A 25,956-nucleotide genomic window follows, 5' to 3' on the forward strand; every position below is an offset into this window, starting at 1 on the left:
TGGAGTGGTTATTACGTAGATAAGGGATTTTCATCCTACTTATCTAATAATATTAGTCTGGGTATTTTTTCATATTCAGTAGACGACCTAATGTTATGTATTCAGAGGGAAATTCGTAGTTAAAATTCCACACTGCCGCTGGGATGAACTTCAGGAGAATGCAGTCGATTCACAGTGGTTTTATTCAACGTTTCAGGGGTCTCATGCCCCCTTCATCAGGAAATACCACACAGTATATACAGGCATCACAAGCCCAGTAAATATCACAGTTCTAAGTCCATGGCCTGAGGTATCCATTGCCCATGGCCTGGGTAGCGTCAAACCCGCAGCGGTCAGCTGTGATGGCATAGTGGATGGGATTTAAAGAAATCCCATGTCCACTATGTGTCCACAGATGCCTGTGCATCACCCGCGGACACCGACACATGGCGCATCTTTCCATACCATACCACAGCATGTCAATGTCTCTTGAGGAGACGCAAGTCTCCGCAGGAGAAATTACATCAGTAGAATGTATTGATGCGACTTACAGTACCTGCATTCAATAGAAGGCAGCGCTTTGGACGCAGAAAACATACATTGCGTCCAAAGAGCTGCTAGTTCCAGGTCGGGGGCACCCGACCTAATAGAAATGGTTTTGTAAATTTTGTTGGAAAAATTTAACCGTTATAACTTCATAAAAAAAAGTTTCAAAAATTGTGCTGATGTAAAGTAGACATGCAGGAAATGTTACTTATTAACTATTTTGTGTGACATATCTCCGGAGTAAAAGGGCATACCAATTAAAAGTTTGACATTGTGAAATTTTCAAAATTTTTGCCAAATTTCTTTTTTTTTTTACAAATAAATACAAGTCAAATCAAACAAATTTTACCCTTATCATGAAGTACAATATGTCACAAAAAATAGTCTCAGAATCAGTGGGTTCCATTGAAGCGTTCCAGAGTTATAACCTCACTAGATGGTGGCCCGATTCTAACGCATCGGGTATTCTAGAATATGTATTTATGTATGTATATAGCATCCACATAGTATATAGCACAGGCCACGTAGTATATAGGAGCCATGTAATATATAGCAGACAAATACTACGTGGCCTGTGCTATATACTATGTGGCTGCTATATACCTTCATATTGTAGAAAACCCAATGCGTTAATACAGGCCATGCAATATATTACAGTGGCCACACAGTATATAACACAGCCATGTACTATATAACACAGCCCACGCAGTATATAGTTGCCACGCAGTATATAACACAGGTGACGTAGTATATAACACAGGCCACGCAGTATATAACACTGGCCACGTAATATATAGCACAGCCCAGGCAGTATATAGCAGCCACGTACAATATAACACTGCCCACGCAGTATATAGTAGCCAGGTAGTATATAACACTGCCCACGCAGTATATAGTAGCCAGGTAGTATATAACACTGCCCACGCAGTATATAGTAGCCAGGTAGTATATAACACTGCCCACGCAGTATATAACAGTGGCCACGTAATATATAGCACAGCCCACACAGTATAGAACACAGCCCACATAGTATCTAACGCTGCCTATGTAGTATATTGCAGCCACGCGGTATCTAACACTGCCCACGTAGTATACAGCAGTGTGGGCACCATATCCCTGTTAAAAAAATAATTTAAAAAAAAATAGTTATATACTCACCCTCGGGGATCCAGCGTAGATCCAGCAAACCTCTGGCGATACACGCGTGGCTGCCATCTTCCATTCCCAGGATGCATTGCGAAATTACCCAGATGACTTAGTGGTCTGGCGAGACCGCTAAGTCTTCTGGGTAATTTTGCAATGCATCGCCGGGAACGGGAGATGGCGGCAGGCGCGAGCGCATCGTCGGACGACGGAGGGTTAGAATAGCAGGTTTTTTGTTTTTTTATTTTTAACATTAGATCTTTTTACTATTGATGCTGCATGGGCAGCATCAATAGTAAAAAGTTGGGTACACACAGGGTTAATAGCGGCGGTTACGGAGTGCGTTACCTGCGGCATAACGCGGTCTGTTACCGCCAGCATTAGCCCTGTGTGAGTATGCGGAGGCCGGGCAGTGACTGCGGGGAGTAAGGAGCGGCCATTTTCTTCTGGACTGTGCCCGTCGCTGATTGGTCGTGGCTGTTTTGCCGCGACCAATCAGCGACTTGGATTTCCATGACAGACAGAGGCCGCGACCAATGAATATCTGTGACAGAAAAAAAGGAAAGACAGAAAGACGGGAGTGACCCTTAGACAATTATATAGTAGATAAAGTGACATTGGTCAGAATTGTAAAATGTGGCCGGTTGTGAAAGTGAAAGCAGGCTTGGGAGGGGGGGGGAAGGGGTTATATATATATTTTAACTTTTTAATGCAAAAAGTTGCATTTTCCACTACAAAAAACAATGTGCGTGCATCAAACTTCTGAAATCTCATAGCTAGCTGGTACTGTAAAACGTAGCTTAAAATTTGCATAACACCCCTAGCAAAAACTGCTAAAAATGCTGAAACTGACGTTTTTGACTGGAGTAAGAATTCTGAAAAGCAAACGCTACTTCATGCCTGCCTGACTCATGAAGAGCCTCACACTCTACACTGCCAAGACCTAGAAAAACGCTGGATGTCAGGTATTGCGTGAAGACACTTTAACATTTTTACCAGTTAAAATGATATAAAAAAATAATACATAGCATTTATTCCTTTCAGCAAAAACTCCGCCAAAGAAGCCTCAATAAGGCTACGTTCACATTCGCGTCTTTGGACGCAGCGTCACCGCAAAACGCATGCGTCATGCATTTCTATCTTTAACATTGGGGACGCATAGGCATACGTTGTCATGCGTTTTGGTGCGTTTCGCGACGCACCTGGCAGGGCGCAGCAAACGCAACATGTTGCATTTTTTCTGCGTCCAAAATTTATTTAAAAACGCATGCGTCGCACTTGCGTTCCATTTGCGTCGTCGATGCGTCAAAAACTCCATTGAAGTGTATTGGCAACGCAGAAGACGCAAGTACTTGCATTGTTGTGCGTTGTACGACGCATCCGTTTACTTAAAAAATAGAGACACTGAAAAGACCCTATATATATATAAAAAAGGTTGAACGCATGCGTCAAAAAATGCCTGCGTTTTACTTGCGTCTTTCGTGCGTTGCGTCCACGACGCTGCGTCCAAAGACCCGCATGTGAACGTAGCCTAACGCTGCCTTCATGCCACAAAAACTGGAAGGACGAGGAGCGGCCATAAAAGCTGCCTGCACAATTCGTCAATCACAAAACTTTTTCCCGCCTAAAATCAGACTGGCGCCATTAGTTATTGGACAGTCCTGACTGGGATGTAACTGGTGTTTTCCACACAGGAGGTGGGCATAGTGGGAGAAGCGTCTCTGATAGGGTCACACTGCGCTCGGGACACGGTCTCAGTGACCGTCGCCCGCATGTAATGATGACTGTATGGGCAGACGCTTTTCCACACTTTTTTTTTTTTGTCCGGCAGATTGTGTCTCAATAAAGTTGTTTGAAAGATATTCTCCGACGTCAGGCAAAATGGCAACCAAGGGAGCTGCGGTGTCGGTATTGGCTCCTAACGGGCATCGTCAGACTGTAAAGGTGACAGCGGGCACCCCACTGCTTCAGGTAAACCCCTCCGCTGCGCATTGACGAGCGGTCGGTACAGGCGAGCACCCGGTAATCCCGCCCACATCGCCTCAGGGACGCTTGTATTCACCTGTCACTGGCGGGGGTCACGTGACAGGCTGCTACACGTGACTCAGCAGCTCATGTATGACTGTAGGACTACAGCTCCCAGCGTGCGCTACTTAGCAGCTGTCAGGGAGCGCTGGGACTTGTAGTATCCCAGCTCTGTGCATGCATTGCATGTTGCTGTGTCACTGTGGCTTCACGTCCTAGTGGTTGTCGGAGGCCTTTCTTCGTGCCCCTCATCTAATGGAGTCATGTCACCCCACCACCAGTGCCTGAGTGCCAGGACAGCCCCATGATAAGTGCCACACTGGTGACCACATGAGGTTGGAGAATCTGTGGTGGTGCCATATTTGTGCCCGGCGGACTCCTTCACTCCTGTAGTCTTTCTCACTCCCATTTTGGGGTCTTTACCTCTTTCTGGTCAGACATGGCGATTCTACCTCTTCCATTTTTATTTGTCCCGCCTCAGTGGTTACCATGTGGGATACACGCTATTTTCTTATCACATGGGTGATATGAACGTATATATTTTTATTTACGTTTTTTATTTTTTTTACTTCTGGTCGGTGATCACTTTTATGGCTAGGTATTGTACAGTCGCCGCTCTTTCCATCGTGATACGTGACTCGGACAGGTCACAGCTTGAAATATGTGACGGTGGCCACATTTTCAGAGAATCCCTATAAATCCTGCCGTCACTAGCTTGTATCTAAGAGGTTAAACTGTGCAAAAAAAACCCCAACAAAGCAGCATCTTACAGCTCCAATAAAGTGGATGGGATTTATAGAAATCCCCTGACTAGTGATGAGCGAACGTGCTGGGATAAGGTGTTATCTGAGCATGCTCGGGAGCTTACCGAGTGTCTTCAGCGTGCTCGAATAATATGCGCGAGTCCCCGCAGCTGCATGTCTGACAGCCACAACACATGCAGGGATTGTCTAACAAACGGGCAATCAGTGTATGTGCTGCAACTGTCGCACAGCCGCGAGACCTGCAGGCGTGGAGACTCGAACATATTTTTTTGCACTCGGCACACGAGCATGCTCAGATAACACCTTTTCCGAACATGCTCCCTCTTCACTACTCCTGACTTTTTTTTTTTTAATACGCAGTGTAAACTAACCAGCAGAGCGTTTTTGGAATCTATAACATGGCAATTTCTCTTGTGGGCACTTGGAGTCTTATGTGCCGATTTTCATTACAAACTTGCATTAGGTGTGGAAAATCTACTGGTTTTTATTGCGTTTCCACTGCAGAAATGCCCTAAAAAAGGCACCTAAGCCGCACATGACTGTAAAGTTTATTTTTTTAAAGTCAAATACCAGGAAGTGTAAGGAACAAATCAGCTTTATTTAAAACATAACACCAAAAAGAGACAAATCGCAGAGTGGGAAAACACTTAAAAAAAAGCAATAACCCCCCTCCCCCCTCCAATAACCTAAGGATATGTTCACATGTTGCTTTTTGTGCAGGTTTTTTTTCTTTATCTCTGGTGGCAGGTAAAATGCTGCGTACAGTACACACATTTTTGTCACTTTGATTGGGTCAAAAAAAAAAAAAATAAAATCACTGCAAAAACACAAAGAATTGACATACTGCGTCCTACAAAAGAAAAGAAGGGCTTGAAATCTCGGGGAAAAATAAATGCAGCTTGTGTGTGAGATTTCCGAAATCTCAGTCATTATGCAGGTACTGTAAAATGTTGCACAAAAAATGGAGGAATCGTGATAAGAATCCTTTAGAAATCAACTACGGTAGTTTTTGCTGAAATGATATGTACATACCCAAACGTGTGTGTGAATATATATTTTGTGTGGAACTAAAATGTCATATATTGTGGGTTGTGCAGTTTTGATGAGTCTACTTTCAGGTGCTGGAAGAAGTCTGCAAGAAACAGAATTTCAATCCAGGAGAATATAACTTGAAGTGAGTGTGTAGTAATAAGGCTCTTGTATCATCGTTCGCCACCAGTCTACACTTATATTATAAGGAATATAGTCTCTGCTAATAAATGATCAACATACGTTAAAGGGATGGTCCACACAAAACTATCATTTTACCCGTGGCTTGGTTTATAAAAATTAACAAACCACTAAACTCCTCTACTGGCACCAGCATTCAGCGGAGGCTCCTCTGGGGTCTGCATTTAAAGGGCCACTGTCACCCCCTCCAGCCGTTATAAACTAAAAGAGCCACCTTGTGCAGCAGTAATGCTGCATTCTAACAAGGTGGCTCTTTTAGTTTTGTGTTCAGGTATTACTAAAATAAAGCGCTTTGAAACTTTGCAAAAATACCTATCTTTGTCCACGGAGGCGGGTCCTCAATCCCCAGCTTGAACGGTACTCTGCCGTCACTCACATCTTCAGGGGCTTTCGGCGCCACCCCCTCCGCGCTGTTTTCTCTTCAAATCCGGCGCCTGCGCTGTGTAAATCGCGGCGGCCATTTTCCCAAAGCCGAGATGCAAACTCGGCTTTGGGAAAATGGCCGCCGCGATCTCTAATGCGCACGCGCGGCATCCCGCGGCCATTTTCCTGAAGCCCCGTGCAGCAGAGCACTCCATCTGCGCACGCGCGGCCCCAGGAAGATGGCCGCCCCCACCGATGCAAGGGATTACAGCGCAGATCGCGCGCTGTGTCTTCACGTGGGCGCAGGGAAGTCGGAACTCTGGACATGCGCACACCACTACGCCACCAACGGAAAGCTGGGGAAGAAAAGAGCGCTGTGAACACGCCCACCTGACCAGACCAGCCTGATTGACAGGCGAAAACGTCGACTTTGGTAATGTATTTCTCAGCATACATGGGGAATCAGGGTACACTACATACACTATAGTAACACACAGCGCAGGCCCTATTTAACAGTATTTATAGCTCAATCTCAAAAAACGGGGTGACAGGTTCCCTTTAAGTAGAATCTGTCAGCAAGGTTCAGCTACCCCATCTGAGAGCAAGATGATGTTGGGGCAAAGACCCTGATGCCAGTGATGTATCACTTAGTTTATTGGGCGCAGAAGTTGTGATAGTCAGTTATCTGCAGATGTATAACCTTGCCCACACCACTGATTGGCAGCTTTCTGGGTACAATATGCATAGGCAACAAGCTGCTAATCATTGATGGTGTGTGGTTGGACCAGGAGGCACGAGACATCTTGTCCTGTAGTGATAATCTGGTGATAAAAATACTGATTTTATTGAAACAACAACACAAAGCCTAGCAAGTGATTAACTGGAATCCGAATCTCTGCCACTACGTTATGCTGCTCTCAGATTACATATTAAGCCTGCTGATATATTCCCATTAATTAATGGAATCTTCTAGAGTGATTTAGAAAGCCCAATTCAGGATCCGCATGTGTTAGGGTATGTGCACACGTTGCAGAAAAGGCGTGCGGATTTTTCCGCACTGATTTTGTTAAATCCGCAGGAAATTCGCACTGCGGAATTACTGCGGATTTACCGCTGTTTTTTTTGTGTTTTTTGTGCGGATTCCACCTGCGGTTTTACACCTGCGGATTCCTATTGAGGCCGTGTTCACACGTTGCGGTTTTTACCGCGGATCCGCAGCGTTTTTGACGCTGCGGATCTGCAGCAGTTTTCCATGCGGTCTACAGTACCATGTAAACCTATGGAAAACCAAATCCGCTGTGCACACGCTACGGAAAAAAACGTGCGGAAACGCAGCGTTGTTTTTTCCACAGCATGTCAATTCTTTGTGTGGAACTGCAGCGTTTCTGCACCCATTGACTTGCATTGAGTAAGACACATCTGCAGCAAAACCGCAGATGTAAAAAAGATCTGCGGTTTAGCTGAGGAGGAAACGCTGCCATTCGGGATGGGGAAAGAGTGTGGGCGGTGACTGTGTGGGTGGGGTCTGCGAGCTCTCCGTGCCGGGTCTGTGGCCTGTCTGGGTGGTCTGCGGCCTGCCGGGTGGTCTGCGGGCAGTCCCAGTGGTCTGCGGGCTCTGGGGCCTGTCTGGGTGGTCTGCGGCCTGTCTGGGTGGTCTGCGGCCTGTCTGGGTGGTCTGCGTGGTCTGCGGCCTGTCTGGGTGGTCTGTGGCCTGTCCGGGGGGGGGGGGAGGGTCTGCTGGCTGTCCGAGTGTGTGTGTGTGTGCATGTGTGTCTGCAGGCATCGTCCAGTGGGACTACAAGTCCCATCCGGCTATGCCTGCTACAGTGACAGTGAGTGACACATTAGCCAATGATGGGACAGTAGTAGTCCCATCATCCGGCTAATGTGTTTAATGTATAAAAAAACACAAACATACATACATACATACATACATACATACATACATACATACAGTCATGGCCAAAAGTATTGACACCCCTGCAATTCTGTCAGATAATACTCAGTTTCTACCTGAAAATGATTGCAAACACAAATTCTTTGGTATTATTATCTTCATTTAATTTGTCTTAAATAAAAAAACACAAAAAAGAATGAAGCAAAAAGCAAAACATTGATCATTTCCCACAAAACTCCAAAAATGGGCCAGACAAAAGTATTGGCACCCTCAGCCTAATACTTGGTTGCACAACCTTTAGCCAAAATAACTGCGACCAACCGCTTCCGGTAACCATCAATGAGTTTCTTACACTGCTCTGCTGGAATTTTAGACCATTCTTCTTTGGCAAACTGCTCCAGGTCCCTGATATTTGAAGGGTGCCTTCTCCAAACTGCCATTTTTAGATCTCTCCACAGGTCTTCTATGGGATTCAGGTCTGGACTCATTGCTGGCCACCTTAGAAGTCTCCAGTGCTTTCTCTCAAACCATTTTCTAGTGCTTTTTGAAGTGTGTTTTGGGTCATTGTCCTGCTGGAAGACCCATGACCTCTGAGGGAGACCCAGCTTTCTCACACTGGGCCCTACATTATGCTGCAAAATTTGTTGGTAGTCTTCAGACTTCATAATGCCATGCACACCAAGCAGTCCAGTGCCAGAGGCAGCAAAGCAACCCCAAAACATCAGATAACCTCCGCCATGTTTGACTGTAGGGACTGTGTTCTTTTCTTTGAATGCCTCTTTTTTTTTTCTCCTGTAAACTCTATGTTGATGCCTTTGCCCAAAAAGCTCTACTTTTGTCTCATCTGACCAGAGAACATTCTTCCAAAACGTTTTAGGCTTTTTCAGGTAAGTATTGGCAAACTCCAGCCTGGCTTTTTTATGTCTCGGGGTAAGAAGTGGGGTCTTCCTGGGTCTCCTACCATACAGTCCCTTTTCATTCAGACACCGATGGATAGTACGGGTTGACACTGTTGTACCCTTGGACTGCAGGCAGCTTGAACTTGTTTGGATGTTAGTCGATGTTCTTTATCCAACATCCGCACAATCTTGCGTTGAAATCTCTTGTCAATTTTTCTTTTCCGTCCACATCTAGGGAGGTTAGCCACAGTGCCATGGGCTTTAAACTTCTTGATGACACTGCGCATGGTAGACACAGGAACATTCAGGTCTTTGGAGATGGACTTGTAGCCTTGAGATTGCTCATGCTTCCTCACAATTTCTCAAGTCCTCAGACAGTTCTTTGGTCTTCTTTCTTTTCTCCATGCTCAATGTGGTACACACAAGGACACAGGACAGAGGTTGAGTCAACTTTAATCCATGTCAACTGGCTGCAAGTGTGATTTAGTTATTGCCAACACCATTGCAACCCATAATGAGGTCCTGGTTATGGGGGACTTTAACTACCCGGATATTAACTGGGAAACAGAAACCTGTGAAACCCATAAAGGCAACAGGTTTCTGTTAATAACCAAGAAAAATTATCTTTCACAATTGGTGCAGAATCCAACCAGAGGAGCAGCACTTTTAGACCTAATACTATCTAATAGACCTGACAGAATAACAAATCTGCAGGTGGTCGGGCATCTAGGAAATAGCGACCACAATATTGTACAGTTTCACCTGTCTTTCAGTAGGGGGACTTGTCAGGGAGTCACAAAAACACTGAACTTTAGGAAGGCAAAGTTTGAACAGCTTAGAGATGCCCTTAATCTGGTAGACTGGGACAATATCCTCAGAAATAAGAATACAGATAATAAATGGGAAATGTTTAAGAACATCCTAAATAGGCAGTGTAAGCGGTTTATACCTTGTGGGAATAAAAGGACTAGAAATAGGAAAAACCCAATGTGGCTAAACAAAGAAGTAAGACAGGCAATTAACAGTAAAAAGAAAGCATTTGCACTACTAAAGCAGGATGGCACCATTGAAGCTCTAAAAAACTATAGGGAGAAAAATACTTTATCTAAAAAACTAATTAAAGCTGCCAAAAAGGAAACAGAGAAGCACATTGCTAAGGAGAGTAAAACTAATCCCAAACTGTTCTTCAACTATATCAATAGTAAAAGAATAAAAACTGAAAATGTAGGCCCCTTAAAAAATAGTGAGGAAAGAATGGTTGTAAATGATGAGGAAAAAGCTAACATATTAAACACCTTCTTCTCCACGGTATTCACGGTGGAAAATGAAATGCTAGGTGAAATCCCAAGAAACAATGAAAACCCTATATTAAGGGTCACCAATCTAACCCAAGAAGAGGTGCGAAACCGGCTAAATAAGATTAAAATAGATAAATCTCCGGGTCCGGATGGCATACACCCACGAGTACTAAGAGAACTAAGTAATGTAATAGATAAACCATTATTTCTTATTTTTAGGGACTCTATAGCGACAGGATCTGTTCCGCAGGATTGGCGCATAGCAAATGTGGTGTCAATATTCAAAAAGGGCTCTAAAAGTGAACCTGGAAATTATAGGCCAGTAAGTCTAACCTCTATTGTTGGTAAAATATTTGAAGGGTTTCTGAGGGATGTTATTCTGGATTATCTCAATGAGAATAACTGTTTAACTCCATATCAGCATGGGTTTATGAGAAATCGCTCCTGTCAAACCAATCTAATCAGTTTTTATGAAGAGGTAAGCTATAGACTGGACCACGGTGAGTCATTGGACGTGGTATATCTCGATTTTTCCAAAGCGTTTGATACCGTGCTGCACAAGAGGTTGGTACACAAAATGAGAATGCTTGGTCTGGGGGAAAATGTGTGTAAATGGGTTAGTAACTGGCTTAGTGATAGAAAGCAGAGGGTGGTTATAAATGGTATAGTCTCTAACTGGGTCGCTGTGACCAGTGGGGTACCGCAGGGGTCAGTATTGGGACCTGTTCTCTTCAACATATTCATTAATGATCTGGTAGAAGGTTTACACAGTAAAATATCGATATTTGCAGATGATACAAAACTATGTAAAGCAGTTAATACAAGAGAAGATAGTATTCTGCTACAGATGGATCTGGATAAGTTGGAAACTTGGGCTGAAAGGTGGCAGATGAGGTTTAACAATGATAAATGTAAGGTTATACACATGGGAAGAAGGAATCAATGTCACCATTACACACTGAATGGGAAACCACTGGGTAAATCTGACAGGGAGAAGGACTTGGGGATCCTAGTTAATGATAAACTTACCTGGAGCAGCCAGTGCCAGGCAGCAGCTGCCAAGGCAAACAGGATCATGGGGTGCATTAAAAGAGGTCTGGATACACATGATGAGAGCATTATACTGCCTCTGTACAAATCCCTAGTTAGACCGCACATGGAGTACTGTGTCCAGTTTTGGGCACCGGTGCTCAGGAAGGATATAATGGAACTAGAGAGAGTACAAAGGAGGGCAACAAAATTAATAAAGGGGATGGGAGAACTACAATACCCAGATAGATTAGCGAAATTAGGATTATTTAGTCTAGAAAAAAGACGACTGAGGGGCGATCTAATAACCATGTATAAGTATATAAGGGGACAATACAAATATCTCGCTGAGGATCTGTTTATACCAAGGAAGGTGACGGGCACAAGGGGGCATTCTTTGCGTCTGGAGGAGAGAAGGTTTTTCCACCAACATAGAAGAGGATTCTTTACTGTTAGGGCAGTGAGAATCTGGAATTGCTTGCCTGAGGAGGTGGTGATGGCGAACTCAGTCGAGGGGTTCAAGAGAGGCCTGGATGCCTTCCTGGAGCAGAACAATATTGTATCATACAATTAGGTTCTGTAGAAGGACGTAGATCTGGGGATTTATTATGATGGAATATAGGCTGAACTGGATGGACAAATGTCTTTTTTCGGCCTTACTAACTATGTTACTATGTTACTATGTTACCTGTTAGGTGCCACAGGTAAGTTACAGGTGCTGTTAATTACACAAATTTGAGAAGCATCACATGATTTTTCGAACAGTGCCAATACTTTTGTCCACCCCCTTTTTTATGTTTGGTGTGGAATTATATCCAATTTGGCTTTAGGACAATTCTTTTTGTGTTTTTTCATTTAAGACAAATTAAATGAAGATAATAATACCAAATAATTATTGTTTGCAATCATTTTCAGGAAAAAATGAGTATTATCTGACAGAATTGCAGGGGTGTCAATACTTTTGGCCATGACTGTACATACAACATATTACATACATACAACATATTACATACATACATACATACATACATACTACATACATGCAACATACAACAAGCAACAAACTACATACATACAACATGCAACATACTACATACATACAATATGCAACATACTGCATACATACAACATACTGCATACATGCAACATACTGCATACATGCAACATACTGCATACATGCAACATACTGCATACATGCAACATACTGCATACATGCAACATACTGCATACATGCAACATACTGCATACATGCAACATACTGCATACATGCAACATACTGCATACATGCAACATACTGCATACATGCAACATACTGCATACATGCAACATACTGCATGCATGCAACATACTACACGCATGCAACATACTACACGCATGCAACATACTACACGCATGCAACATACTACATGCATGCAACATACTACATGCATGCAGCATGCTACATACATGCAGCACGCTACATACATGCAACATACTACATACATGCAAAATGCTACATACATGCAACACATTACATACATGCAACATACATGCAACATATTGCATACAACATGCAACATATTGCATACATACAACATACTACATACATGCAACATTCATACTACATACATGCAGCATACTACATACATGCAACATACTACATACATGCAACATACTACATACATGCAACATACTACATACATGCAACATCTAGACATACAGTACATACATATAACATAGAGTACATACCATCACTTGTCATTTTGATCCCCGAAGCCAGTGTCACCTGTAAAAAATATTAAACTATACTCCCTGATCCGCAGAAATCCAATTAAAACGAGTGTCCCACGACAATCTCCCGTGGAGAGCATCAGCATCAGCTGATGCGACCGCTCCCCAGGGGCTCCAGGAATACAATGAAGGAAGGTATCCTTCCGCACTGTATTCCTCCGCCACTGTAAAAAATAGTCCCTAGTCTCACTTGTGGCACTGCTGTGAGAAAGTTCCCACGCAGCAATGCCATAAAGTGAGACCCTGAACTAAGGTAACCTCTTCAGTGATGCACTGCAGGAGCCATTGTCTCCTGTCAGTGTGTCACTGGAGGCCTAAAGAGCAGTGACATCACCCGATGTCACTGTTCTATAGGGGAGATCGTCGTGGAACACTCATTAATTGGACTGCGTTGGACACGGAGTATACGATTTATTATTTTTAATTTTTTACAGGCGATCGAGTATGGTAAGTATGGTTAAATTAAGAAAATTAAAATAATTTTTTCTGGCTGTGTCTTTTTCCTTTTTTTTTTTTAACTCTTTCACTACTCTAGGATTAATAATGGATAGGTGTCTTATTGATGCATCTCCATTATTAACCCGGCTTAATGTCAACCTTACAATAGCAAGGTGACATTAACCCCTTATTACCCCTTATCCCACCTCTACTCGGGAGTGAGAAGAGAGGGGCTAAGTGCCGGAATTGGCACATCTCACAGATGCTCCATTTCTGGGGCGGCTGGGGGCTGGTATTTGTAGCCGGGGGGGCCAATATCCATGGCCCCTCTCTAGGCTATTCTAGGCTATGAATATCAGCCCGCTGCTGTCTGCATAGCCTTTCTGGCTATAAAATATAGGGGGACCCGACGTCATTTTTTTTTATTGGGGTCCCCCTATTTTAATATCCAGTAAAGGCTACACAGACAGCTGCGGGCTGATATTCATAGCCTGGGAAGGGGCCATGGGTATTAGCCCCTTGCCAGGCTACAAATATAAGGCCCCCAGCCGTCGACTTTCCCCCTCTGGCGCAGAAAATTGCACGGGAGCCCACGCCATTTTTTTCCGTTTTTTTTTAAATGTTCAGTAAGAAACATAGGCCTTGCTATTATATATCTATGGATATATCTATAGATATATCCATATATATATATCTATACATGGATAACTATGGATATATGTATAGATTTATCTATAGATATAACTATGGATATATCTATAGATGGATAACTATGGCTATATCGATCTATAGATATATTTATAGATAGATATATCTATCCATATATCTATCTGGCTACTTTCACACATCAGATTTTTGCCGCCAGGCATAAGCCGGCGAGTTTTGAAAAAACGGATCAGTGGTTTATTTTTCCCAGTTATATTAGCGCCGGATTACGCCTGATGGCAACACGTTTCATCCTTTTTCTGCCGGATCCGTCAGAACAGCTATATATAGATATATATATAGATATATGGATAGTTAGTCTACTTTCACACATCAGGTTTTTGCCGTTAGGCATAATCTGGCAAGTTTTGAAAAAAATGGATCCGTTTTTTTTCCGCCAGAATCCGTTTTATATCTCAGAGTTGTATTAGCGCCGGATTGCGCCTTATAGCCACACGTTTCATCCGTTTTTTTCCGGATCTGTCAAAAGAAACTGTTTCCAGCGGACGGAGAAAACGTACAGAAAAAGTTTTTTTTCTGTCCGGCGAAAAACGTATGAAACTGAGATGTGAAAGATGAATCCGGCCTCCGAATCTGGTTTTTCATGCATTTTTCCATTCTCAAAAAAACCGATCAATTGCATCAGTTTTTCACTATTTGCAGCGGATCCGTTTTTTCAAAAATTCGCCGGATCCTGCCTGATGGATAGATGTAGATGGATATATGGATAGTTAGGCTACTTTCACACATCAGTTTGTTTCCATCAGTCAGGATCCGGCGACTTTTTGAAAAAACGGATCCGTTGCAAATAGTGAAACTGATGCAACTGATCCGTTTGTTTATTTTTAGAGAGAAAGCGAGCGAGAGAATGGAAAATGTGCTTGATTTCAATGGAAAAATGCATGAAAAACCCGATTCGGAGGCCGGATTCATCATTTCACATCTCAGTTTCATACATTTTTTCGCCAGATCCGTCGCTACGCGTTTTTTCACTGGACAGAAAAAACTTTCCTCTGTACATTTTCTCCGTCCGCCGGAAACAGTTTCTTTTGACAGATCCGGAAAAAAACGGATGAAACGTGTGGCTATAAGGCGCAATCCGGCGCTAATACAACTCTGAGATATAAAACGGATTCTGGCGAAAAAAAAACGGATCCATTTTTTTCAAAACTTGCCAGATTATGCCTAACGGCAAAAACCTGATGTGTGAAAGTAGACTAACTATCCATATATCTATCTCATTCCATCTGTCTATCTATGTGTGTAATGGAGTGTGATTTGGACAAATGTAAAAGAGGAGGTTGGACAAGACATGACATCACAAATCTTTTTTTTTTTTTTGTTCAATAATGCATCTTTATTTAGCTTTCAAAAAGGCATCAAAACCGTGCAAAAAAGCGCATCAAAAACGCATCTGCGTTTTCTGCCAAGAGCTGTGGATTTAGTGCAGGCAAATCTGCAACGTGTGCACATAGCCTGAGGAGCAGGTGTAAACCGCTGCGGAATCCGCACAAAGAATTGACATGCTTGCGGAATGTAAACCGCAGCGTTTCCGCCCGTTGTTTTCCGCAGCATGTGCACACTGGATTTTGTTTTCCATAGGTTTACATGGTACTGTAAACTCATGTAAAACTGCAGCAAAATCCGCAGCGTGTGCACATAGCCTTAGTTTGGATGGAGAGTAAGCAGGAAGTGGGCCTTTCTCTGGAGTAACCGTATCGTACACAGATCATCTATGGCATTGCACCTAAATTGAAACCCTGCTGTTGCCCCCTCCCACAGATTACAACTTATCTGTGATTCCTAGTAGCAGGACACCTTGTGATCAGCTTATTACAGCAAACACTTGTAAGAATAAGGCTAGTTTCACACTAGCGTTTGGCAGGTGTGCGGATGGCAGCCTTCTTCCTCTGTTAAGCCCCGTCCACTACTGCGCCTCTTCCTTCAGCTACGTCTGCATGCGTACCCTATCTATAACATTGGGTACGCAGGCCATGCGGATGCCTCTGCATGCTTCGTTTTGATGCTGCGCTGAGCTGTGTCGAACGCAGCATGTTGCATTTTGTTGCGGTCGGCGCAGCTCAAAACGACGCATGCGGAGGCATCCGCATACATCCCCATGGACTTGTTTAGAAGTGTTAGATAATAAAATAAGGTACATGCCTTACAAGGTTGCCTATAGCACACAGTATGAAAGGAATTCCTCAGATCACATGCTCCTTGTGTATGTCCATGGCAGGATGTCACTGTCTGTTTGGATCATTTGCTCTGAGCTCTACATTGTTACTTCTAAAATTATCAATCATTTCATTCACCTGCAGATTTCAGAGGACCGTGTTGGATCTCTCACTTCAGTGGCGATTTGCCAACCTTCCCAATAATGCCAAACTGGAGATGGTGAGCTCCGCTCAGCAGCGTGTAGGGGCAGAGAATACGGTGAGATGCCATCTACATGGTTCCAGGAATTCGGTCTTTTTCTGACGATAAGGAATATTTGTGGTTAAAGCGCATATTACGTTTACAAGCATTTTCCTGGTTTTACACAATGCTATGCTGTGGCGGGTGCACCCTGCAGAGAGCCTTTCCTTTATGTGCTGTCTGCCTGGTATAGCAGATGGATATTAAATCATCATGCATCTAAGTATAGCATGAAATGAACGTTTTCTTCAGATACTATTTGCACTTGTCTGCATTTCTGCTACTGGAACGAAGTGTTGTCCATATGAATGGCCAACTATATGGTTTTATATAATGATTGTGTAATGTGTATTACAGATATTTAACATAACTTTAAAACTGAAGTTGCAGCTCCCGCTCTGGCAGAACTAGTGGATCAAACAGTTGCCCATTCATTTGAATAGATAGCATCTTATACTACATCAGATGGATAGACACAACCTTCCCTACTGGTGATAGCTAAAAAAAAAGCCAGACTTGCAAGATCTAATTTATCTAAAATTATTACAGAGTTTGCAGTCTCTTTATTTTTTCAAGAACTTAAATAAATGTCTCATTCCATGAATTTCTATCATCATGTCCTAGAAAGTTCGAGTAGCATTGCAGTTGGAAGAAGGGGTAAGGTTACTGGATGAGTTCCTCTGCAGCCAAAGTCTTTGGGAAGTCCTAACCCGTTTTCCACAGACTAGGTAAGTGGAGAATCCATTAGTTATAGATGACTACAATATTATCTAGTGGAATACATGCATATACTAAAATAGTGAAAAATTAAGATGTTGCCTTCAGCAACCAAACAGTCCATAACTGTATGTTGAAGAAAGCCGACATGTTAGACTGCAGTTTGTTCAGTAATGCTCATTATGTAACCTGAAAGGTGTTCCAACATGTTGTTATTACTATTAGTATTCATTATTATAGAGCCATTTATTCTATGGCGCTTTACATGTGAAGGGGTATACATAGCAAAAAACCAGTACAATCATCTTGAACAAAACGAGTCACCGACTGGTACAGGAGGAGAGAGGACCCTAACTGTGAGAGCTCACAGTCTACAAGTGATGGGTGAGGATAGAGTAAGTGAGAGGAGAGCAAGTCGTGTAGAGGTATGGTGGAACGAGTGTTACTGCAGGTTGTAGGCTTATCGGAAGAGGTAGGTCTTCAGGTTCCTTTTGAAGGTTTCCAATGGTAGGTGAGAGTCTGATATGTTAGGGTAGAGAGTTCCAGAGTAGGGGGGATGCACAGGAAATATCTTGTATGTGACTGTGGGAAGAGGAGATAAGAGGGGAGTATAGTAGGATATCTTGTATTGGAGGTTGCGTGCAGGAAAGCACCGGGAGACGAGGTCACAGATGTATGGAGGAGACAGGTTGTGGATGGCTTTGTATGCTAAGGTTAGGGTTTTGAACTGGAGTATCTGAGTAATAGGGAGCCAGTTCAGGGATTGACAGAGAGAAGCCAGGCAATGGCGGGAGGACAGGTGGATTAGTCGGGCAGCGGACTTTAGGATAGATTGGATGGGTGTGAGAGTGTTAGAGGGGAGGTCACAAAGCAGGAGGTTGCAGTAGTTGAGGCGGGAGATGATGAGGGCATGCAATAGTGTTTTTACAAACTCTTGTTTAAGCAATGTGTGGATCCGGAAGATATTTTTGAGTTGGAGTCGGCAGGAAGTGGAAAGGGCTTAGATATGTGGTTTGAAGGAGAGATTGGAGTAAAGCGTTACCCCAAGGCAGCGAGCTTGTGGGACTGGGGTGAGTGGGAAGCCATTGACTGTGATGGATAGGTTTTTTGGGATGGGTTGAGTGAGATGGGGGAAAGATAATGAATTTTGTTTTATTCATGTTAAGTTTTAAAAATCTATCAGAGAAGAAAGATGACTTAGTGGCCACACACTGTGGTATTCTGTTCAGTATTTGCGCCAAGTAAGCTTCATTATTCACTGAATTTGTCCATAGCCCCCTTTTATTGAACTGAGGACAAAAAAGGGTATCCCTTTAGCCTCCATGGAGATGGTATGGGCTGACATACCAATTTTTTATTGCAGCAGACTGTAGTTTTCATGTACAATATACCAATGCAGTAATACGATTCAACACAAACTACATAGTTCTGGCAATTCTACACATGGAGCAGACACAACAGTATAGCAGTAGATTGCATAGATAAGCATCCAGTGAGAATATCTTTCTGTTGCATTGCCAGAATATTTCTGCCTAGTTATATATTTTTGTAGTTCAACTGGTTAAAAATCAGGGTTTCTCATCCTCCTTTTATATATGTGTATAAGTCATATTTGCAGGATGCATCTTCGTCCATTATGTGCTGAGCTTATTCACCGTACAGGAGTGGACGACCACAAGATATACCGTTGGGATCAATCACAAAATGGCCTACATGGTTATAAATTGTACCTGTTCCTTGTGACTTTTCCTTTTAAGAAGATAGATTTTACGATTGTAAAAGTCACCATGGAACATGCTAGAAAATGGCAAGTCCAGTAAGAGGAGAAACACCTGTAATTAAGAAAGGCCTCTATAGAGTTGTACACCAGTTGAGACTATGCTAGGCTGTTTCAATCTAAAGTGCTGTTTCTAGAACTGTGTTTGCCCAAGGTCTGTTCTTTCTGAGAGGTTTGGGTATTCTGGCTCTCAGCTACACGGATGAGATGAGTCTGTCTGCATTTTAGGTTTAGCTTTAGTGATGTTTCTGTTTTTCAGGGTGTGTTTGGAAGCGATTGCTCCTGGAAGCATTGCCGTATGCATTTATATGCGGGATGAGGTAAGGTAGTGCACAAGCAGGAGAATACAGCATCAGACAGCTCGTTAATGAGTAATTCATTTACGCCTGTGTTTCTAGCTCGCACCTCTCTGTGTCCTCAAATCCCAAGAACTGATGTATGACAGTGGCCAGAGAGTCGCATCTACAGGCTTTGAAGTTCTAATAAAACTGCATCATTAAAATGGGCTTAAAAGGAACACAGATGACTTCATTATACAGTTGGCATTGCACTGTGTGTGCCCGACTTCTCTTAAAAGCTCGTGTTGAGCAAATGAGAGAGCGCTTGTATCCAGGGACATTCGGGATGTCACAGGAATGTTTTCATCAGTATTTTTAATGTTCCTCCATTTACATTCTAGTCATCAAATCGTGGAATATGTGCTGCTATGGAGCTGGCCACATTGAGACTAGTTATGTATATATTTTTCTTGTCAATGCCTTATGGGGATGCTAAAAATAACAAGCCCTCAATATTTGCAGAATGGATAAATAGCGTTCTATCCATCATTTTGGAAATGCTCTAAAAAGGGAGCTGAAAGGTAAAACACTCCAGAAACATGTCATTGTTTCTGTATATGAGGCTTCAGACACAGAAAAAGAAATGCTGTCCAGTGAGTTGGTAGAGAAATCCATGCGTGCTATACGTAGCTTGTGACAAGGATTTGAAGAGGATTTCACCAATTGCTGTGCAAAGGGTAAAATCCATGATGTACCAATTCATAGCATGTCTTCAAATCTGCCACAGAAATATTAAAAAAAAACCTCATTCACGTGTGTTTTTGTTTTATCAATCCACAATAAATCTAACGCATCTGAACAAGGCCTTCAGAAAAGGCCTCTGGTGTCTGAAGTGAAGGATCAGGCAGGTTGGCTTCATTGCACGTACCGGATTTTGGCCACTGTGGTAGATTGTAGGTGGTAAATATAGTCCTGATCATATATTCTATCTCAGGTGTCAGGTGAGCAGTCTTTAAGACAGACAACCCTCCAGTCTTTGGGTCTTACAAGTGGGAGTGCCATAATCAGGTGAGAATGTTTGCAGAGGCTAATCTGTTCCTTACTTTAATATTAAGATTTAAGATGTAATAATAACCTATATTTTTTCAAGGTTTGTAGTGCGGAAGAATATGCCTTCTGGAAACAGGCAGCCTGAGATATTTCAAGAGGAAGCAAAGAAGAACACTTATGCCCATAAGACTGTGCGAGAAAGTCCTCCAGTAACCAAGGACGCAGCAGGGGAACCTAGTGCTGCTGATCAGAAAGAGCTGCAGTCCAGTGGCACTACAAACCAAGAGCCCAGTGCTGCTCTTGTGCAGGCAGTAGGTGCCGGGTTATCGTCAGCACAATCTATCAACCAAAGTTATGTGACGGTCGGACAGCCAGATTTGGAGTGTGATGTGCCTGGGCCTTCCTCTGTAGGCTCATGTAAATCTGCTCAGCCTCAGGTGAATTCATTTATGCCTTTTCAAGGTGGTGGCCATCGTCTAGGAGGTGCCAATATCCCTACAGAAGCTAGTATGCCGACTGCTACAGCCCAAGAGCCTTTCCAGAGTCCAGGCCCTTCTAAGGCAAAGAAATACAAGACTGATGAAGAGGAAAGTGATTTGGGGGTGAGCACTGTAGAATATTGTTGGGATTGTCTAATATTACATTGGGCAGTTATTACAAGGGGTTATAACATTAATGGCCTAACCTCCTATCTGCTGGGTGGACATTTGGGACCCCTGCTGATTGAGGAGCGGCAGTGCTCGCAGGGTCCTCTCCATTATTTACCATTCATGGCTCTGTACTTTCCGTATTGGCTGGGCCTGGTGTTACAGTTCTGTACAAATATCAGATACATTCTACTGTACATGATAAATAGTGAAGAATTAATATAGTGCTCTTGGAAAATCCTTCTAAGTTGTAAAATCTGAAAATGAAAATATTTTCTCTTTTTAGCCAATAGATAGACAGAGCCTTGTGTGCCACTTGGATTTGGAGGAAAGTATGAGTGCCAGGTCTCTGGAGCTCCCAGATAACTTTTTTGAAGTCACAATGGATGATGTCAGGAGAAGATTTGCTGAACTCAGAGGTGAAAGGTGAACCAGCCTGTTTTTTTTTCTTTTACCTCTATGAAATCACAGTTTTCATATTTTTATAATGGACTCTAGACTTTGCCTTGCGCATTTTCTGACCCTGACACACATATTTGTGTGAATGACATCAGCTGCAGAATTTAGTTTCAGTAATTCTATAATGGGAATGGTACAAGTTGTAAATTATATCTCAAAAATTAAAAGTATAGAGAATATTGGAATTGCTTAGAGAGGTATTCTGGTTTGCATAAATTGATATTTATCCAGGGGGTAGGTCATAGTTATTGGATGGATGTGGATCTTTTTTCTCTGACTGCAAGCTCACAATCATTGGGAGTTAAATGAAGTGGCTGGTCACATGCACCCTGCTGCACCGTTCTGCTGAACCCTGCCTCGCCACTCTGCTGAAGCCTGGAGAAAATAGAAGAGAAAAAGATGCATGCTAAGGCTTGTTTCACACTTGCGTTGGTACGGGTCCGTCGCTGAGCGTCGGCGCGACGTGCCGATGCACGTTGTGAAAATTTGTCACGACGTGGGCAGCGGATGCAGTTTTTCAACGCATCCACTGCCCATTCTAAAGTCTGGGGAGGAGGGGGCGGAGTTCCGGCCGCGCATGCGCGGTAGGAAATGGCGGATCCGACGTACGAAAAAACGTTACATTGAACATTTTTCCGTGCCAATGGTCCGCCAAAACATGACGCATCCAGTGCACGACGGATGCGACGGATGGCCATCCGTCGCGATCCGTCGGCAATACAAGTCTATGGGCAAAAAACGCATCCTGCGGGCACATTTGCAGGATCCGTTTTTCCCCCAAGACGACGCATTGCGACGGACGTCACACGACGCAAGTGTGATAGTAGCCTAAAAAATGGGGAACTCCCAGGAAATATATATAACATTTGAACTTTATTAATGTAAACAACAAATCACATGCAATAAGGCAAACTCATAAAAACATTTAAAAAAGCGAAAACAATTTCAATAGTTGGTTATGCCCTTGATATGGCAACCTACCGCCACAGAAGTTCACAAAAATCCAAATGGCAGTATATCTATAATATAACGCTGGGAGCTTCACTCTGTCTGAAGGCTTTATAGACAGCGCAGGCGCGATGCTCCTAACGTTACATTATAGTGTCAGGAAAAAAAAAATGGCGCCGGAAGGCGCGGACTGCCGGAAGCAGGGGGACATCGTCCACATATTTCCGCCGATTATGCTGTGGCATTTCATGCCACAGCAATTTATTATGTACGCCATTCCTTTCCGCCGCGGCCATAGCAAGTTGTTACTTACGCCATTCCTTTCCGGCGCCATTGTCTTGCTCCTCCTGGTGCCGGAATCGGCGCCTGCGCAGTCCGCTCTTTCCGGCGCCATTTTCTTGACACACTGCAGTGGCTGTGGCACTTCATGCCACTGCTATTTGTTAATTACGCCACCTGATTCATTTCCGCCGCCAGGTAGCGTCTTCACAGGATCCCGCCCTCATTACGCTGTGGCACTTCATGCCACAGCGATTTCTTACTTTTAGGCCCCCTGACTCCGGGCAATGAATGTCTCCCTTCTCCCGCAATCGGCGCATGCGCAGTCCGCGCTTTCCGGCGCCATTTTGTGGGAAACCTCAGTGTGTCTTCAAGAAAATGGCGGCGGAAAGCGCAGACTGCGCAGGGGCCGATTCCTGAAGCACCAGTCTGCACTTTTCGGCTCCATCAACCATGATGGAGCAGTGTACGGGGGCATATAATATGGAGCATCTTATGGGGGCCATCAACCATAATGGAGCAGTGTACAGGGGCATATAATATGGAGCATCTTATGGGGGCCATCAACCATAATGGAGCAGTGTACGGGGGCATATACTATGGAGCATCCTATGGGGGCCACAAACCTTTATGGAGCAGTGTACGGGGCATATAATATGGAGCATCTTATGGGGGCCATAAACCTTTATGGAGCAGCGTATCTGGCATATGGATGGGAGCAGCAAATTACAGAACGGTGGCGCAGGATGGGAGCAGCACATGACAGAACGGGGGTGCAGGATGGGAGCAGCACATGACAGAACGGGGGCACAGGATGGCAGCAGCACATGACAGAATGGGGGTGCAGGATGGGTGCAGCACATGACAGGATGGGGGTGCAGAATGGGAGCAGCACATGTCAGAATGGGGGCGCAAGATGGAGCAGCTCATGACAGGATGGGGACACAGGATAGAGCAGCACATGACAGAATGGGGGCGCAGGATGGGTGCAGCACATGACAGAATGGGGGTGCAGGATGGGTGCAGCACATGACAGGATGGGGGTGCAGAATGGGAGCAGCACATGTCAGAATGGGGGCGCAGGATGGAGCAGCTCATGACAGGATGGGGACGCAGGATGGAGCAGCTCATGACCGAATGGGGACGCAGGATGGGAGCAGCACATGACAGGATGGGGACGCAGGATGGAGCAGCACATGACAGAATGGGGGCGCAGGATGGAGCAGCTCATGACAGGATGGGGACGCAGGATGGAGCAGCTCATGACAGAATGGGGGCGCAGGATGGAGCAGCACATGACAGGATGGAGACCATATACCAATATAAATGCTCGCCACCCGGGCGTAGAACGGGTTCGATAGCTAGTTAGTATATAATACCAGCAGAAAAAATTCATATAAACAAAGATTCATGAGAAAACAGAACATTGATATGTACTCTTAGTAAATGGTTGAACCCATGAACCCGTAGATGCGCAAAAAAACGGACAATATGAAGACAATAGAAGTCTAAATAACCCTATTCACAACATCAAGTCAGTATTTAAGGAACAGCAGCTGTTACTGAAATACAAAAAAAACACAGCTGGTTGTGGACTACCAGAAGGGTTAACCCGTAAAATGATTATCCCAAATTAAAATACATAAGGGAGAATAAGAAAAAAAAAATCTATCTATCTATCTATCTATCAAAAAATATCAGGGTTCAAACCTGCTGGTATTAGAGTATTAAGATTTAAAATTCCTATGTGGAGCAATTTTTGCCAGCAGAAAATTTGTGGAGGAGCAGACCCCATGCGTATCGCCAGCTACATACGTGGCTTCTTCAGGGAGACCCTGCCATGCAACTCTGCTGAATCCTGCTGCGCCACTCTGCTGGACCCTGCCGTTCTGCTGAACCCTGCAGCGCCACTCTGCTAAACCCTGTTTCGCCACTCTGAGTCGGTGGCACTGAAGATAGTCAATAGTAACCTCAGCTCCGCTATCTCTGCCAGTATCCTAGACTGGAGCTGTGACCAACTACTCAAATAAACTCAGTTTGGCTGCGTTCTTGCAGAATTGGGAGAAGGGGGTAAGTGTCACTCACACTGAGCTAACTATTATGACCTATCCAGCAGACACAGCCATGCAATTACTTGCTGATTGTGATGGTCCTGCCGCAGGGACGCTCACTGATAATGAGAATGACTTCAGTGGTCTCCCAGCTCCTGTATAAGAGTGACACTGTGCAGAAAATTACACCTCTGCCCCTTTCAGGAGAATGGGACTTAGGCTATGTGCACACGTTGCGGAATGGGGTGCAGAATTTTCTGCACAAAATCCGCACCTCCTGGCAGAATCCGCAGGTGCAGATTTGCAGCGGATTTTGTGCGGTTTTTATGCGGAATTGATGCGGATTTTCTGCGGATTTTCTGCGGTTTCTACCACTGCGTATTTCTATAATGGAAGGGTGCAGAAACGCTGCAGATCCGCACAAAAGAAGTGACATGCACTTCTTTTAAATCCGCAGCGTTTCCGCGCGGATATTTCCGCACCATCTGCACAGCTTTTTTTTCACATTGATTTACATTGTACTGTAAATCACAGTGCGGATCTGCAGCGTTTCTGCGTGGAAAAATCCTCTGCGGATCCGCACTAAATCCGCATCATGTGCACATAGCCTTAGTGGCTGTGACTTGCTGCAGCCAGAACTCCCCTTTTAATTAGCCTTAAGATGTTTGTATAACAGCTCTGGCCCCCCACTGAATGTTAGCTAGAATTTCATTCTACTCTTTAACACTAGAATTACCGATGGAGTCATTTTGACTCCTCGCGATTTTTATTTCTCTTCTGTGACAACATTTTTCCGAATTCTGGCGGGGAGGGGGAGCTGGGGCTGTCTAATTATACTCACCTGCGCCTGGCGCGGTCCCTGCAGGTGCAGGTCCCTGGTTCCCTGGCGCTCAGCTTCTTCCTGTACTGAGCGGTCACGTGGAACCGCTCATTACAGTAATGAATATGCAGCTCCACCTCCCATAGGGGAGGAGCCGCATATTCACTACTGTAATGCGCGGTAACTGAGCAGGTGAGTATAATGGGGTGGGGGAGCGCGGTGCCGCTCCGTCTTCAGCGTCTTCTGCAGTGGCGCTCAGGTCACAGGGCGCGATGACATGGTTAGTGCGCACCCTCTGCCTGAACGTCGGTGCAGAAGACGCTAAAGATGGAGCGGCACCGAAATGAGGAAAGGTGAATATAGCAAGTGCCGGGGGCCTGAGCAACGGAGAGGTGAGTATGTGATTTTTTTTCTTCTTTTTTATCG

The 25,956-nt window shown here is 44.1% G+C and overlaps 1 protein-coding gene across 6 annotated transcripts in view; it reads left to right on the plus strand.

The window, feature by feature from the left end:
* Positions 1 to 3,418: 3,418 nt before the first annotated feature.
* The window catches only part of ASPSCR1 (ASPSCR1 tether for SLC2A4, UBX domain containing), a 106,524-nt gene continuing 83,986 nt past the window's right edge, over positions 3,419 to 25,956 (plus strand). For 2 of the 6 annotated variants that reach the window (XM_069752466.1, XM_069752462.1), the window contains exons 1-8: positions 3,532 to 3,639; positions 5,576 to 5,631; positions 16,408 to 16,522; positions 17,129 to 17,232; positions 19,258 to 19,318; positions 20,271 to 20,344; positions 20,427 to 20,928; positions 21,260 to 21,399. In XM_069752466.1, coding sequence (XP_069608567.1) covers positions 3,550 to 3,639; positions 5,576 to 5,631; positions 16,408 to 16,522; positions 17,129 to 17,232; positions 19,258 to 19,318; positions 20,271 to 20,344; positions 20,427 to 20,928; positions 21,260 to 21,399 — 1,142 coding nt within the window. In that variant the 5' untranslated portion in view covers positions 3,532 to 3,549. Of the gene's footprint in view, positions 3,640 to 5,575; positions 5,632 to 16,407; positions 16,523 to 17,128; positions 17,233 to 19,257; positions 19,319 to 20,270; positions 20,345 to 20,426; positions 20,929 to 21,259; positions 21,400 to 25,956 lie in introns of all 6 variants that reach the window. The other 4 variants (XM_069752463.1, XM_069752468.1, XM_069752467.1 and 1 more) reach the window with 4 other exon arrangements.

The sequence above is a fragment of the Ranitomeya imitator genome, chromosome 2 (genome assembly GCF_032444005.1).
Source record: "Ranitomeya imitator isolate aRanImi1 chromosome 2, aRanImi1.pri, whole genome shotgun sequence".
NCBI lineage: Eukaryota > Metazoa > Chordata > Amphibia > Anura > Dendrobatidae > Ranitomeya > Ranitomeya imitator.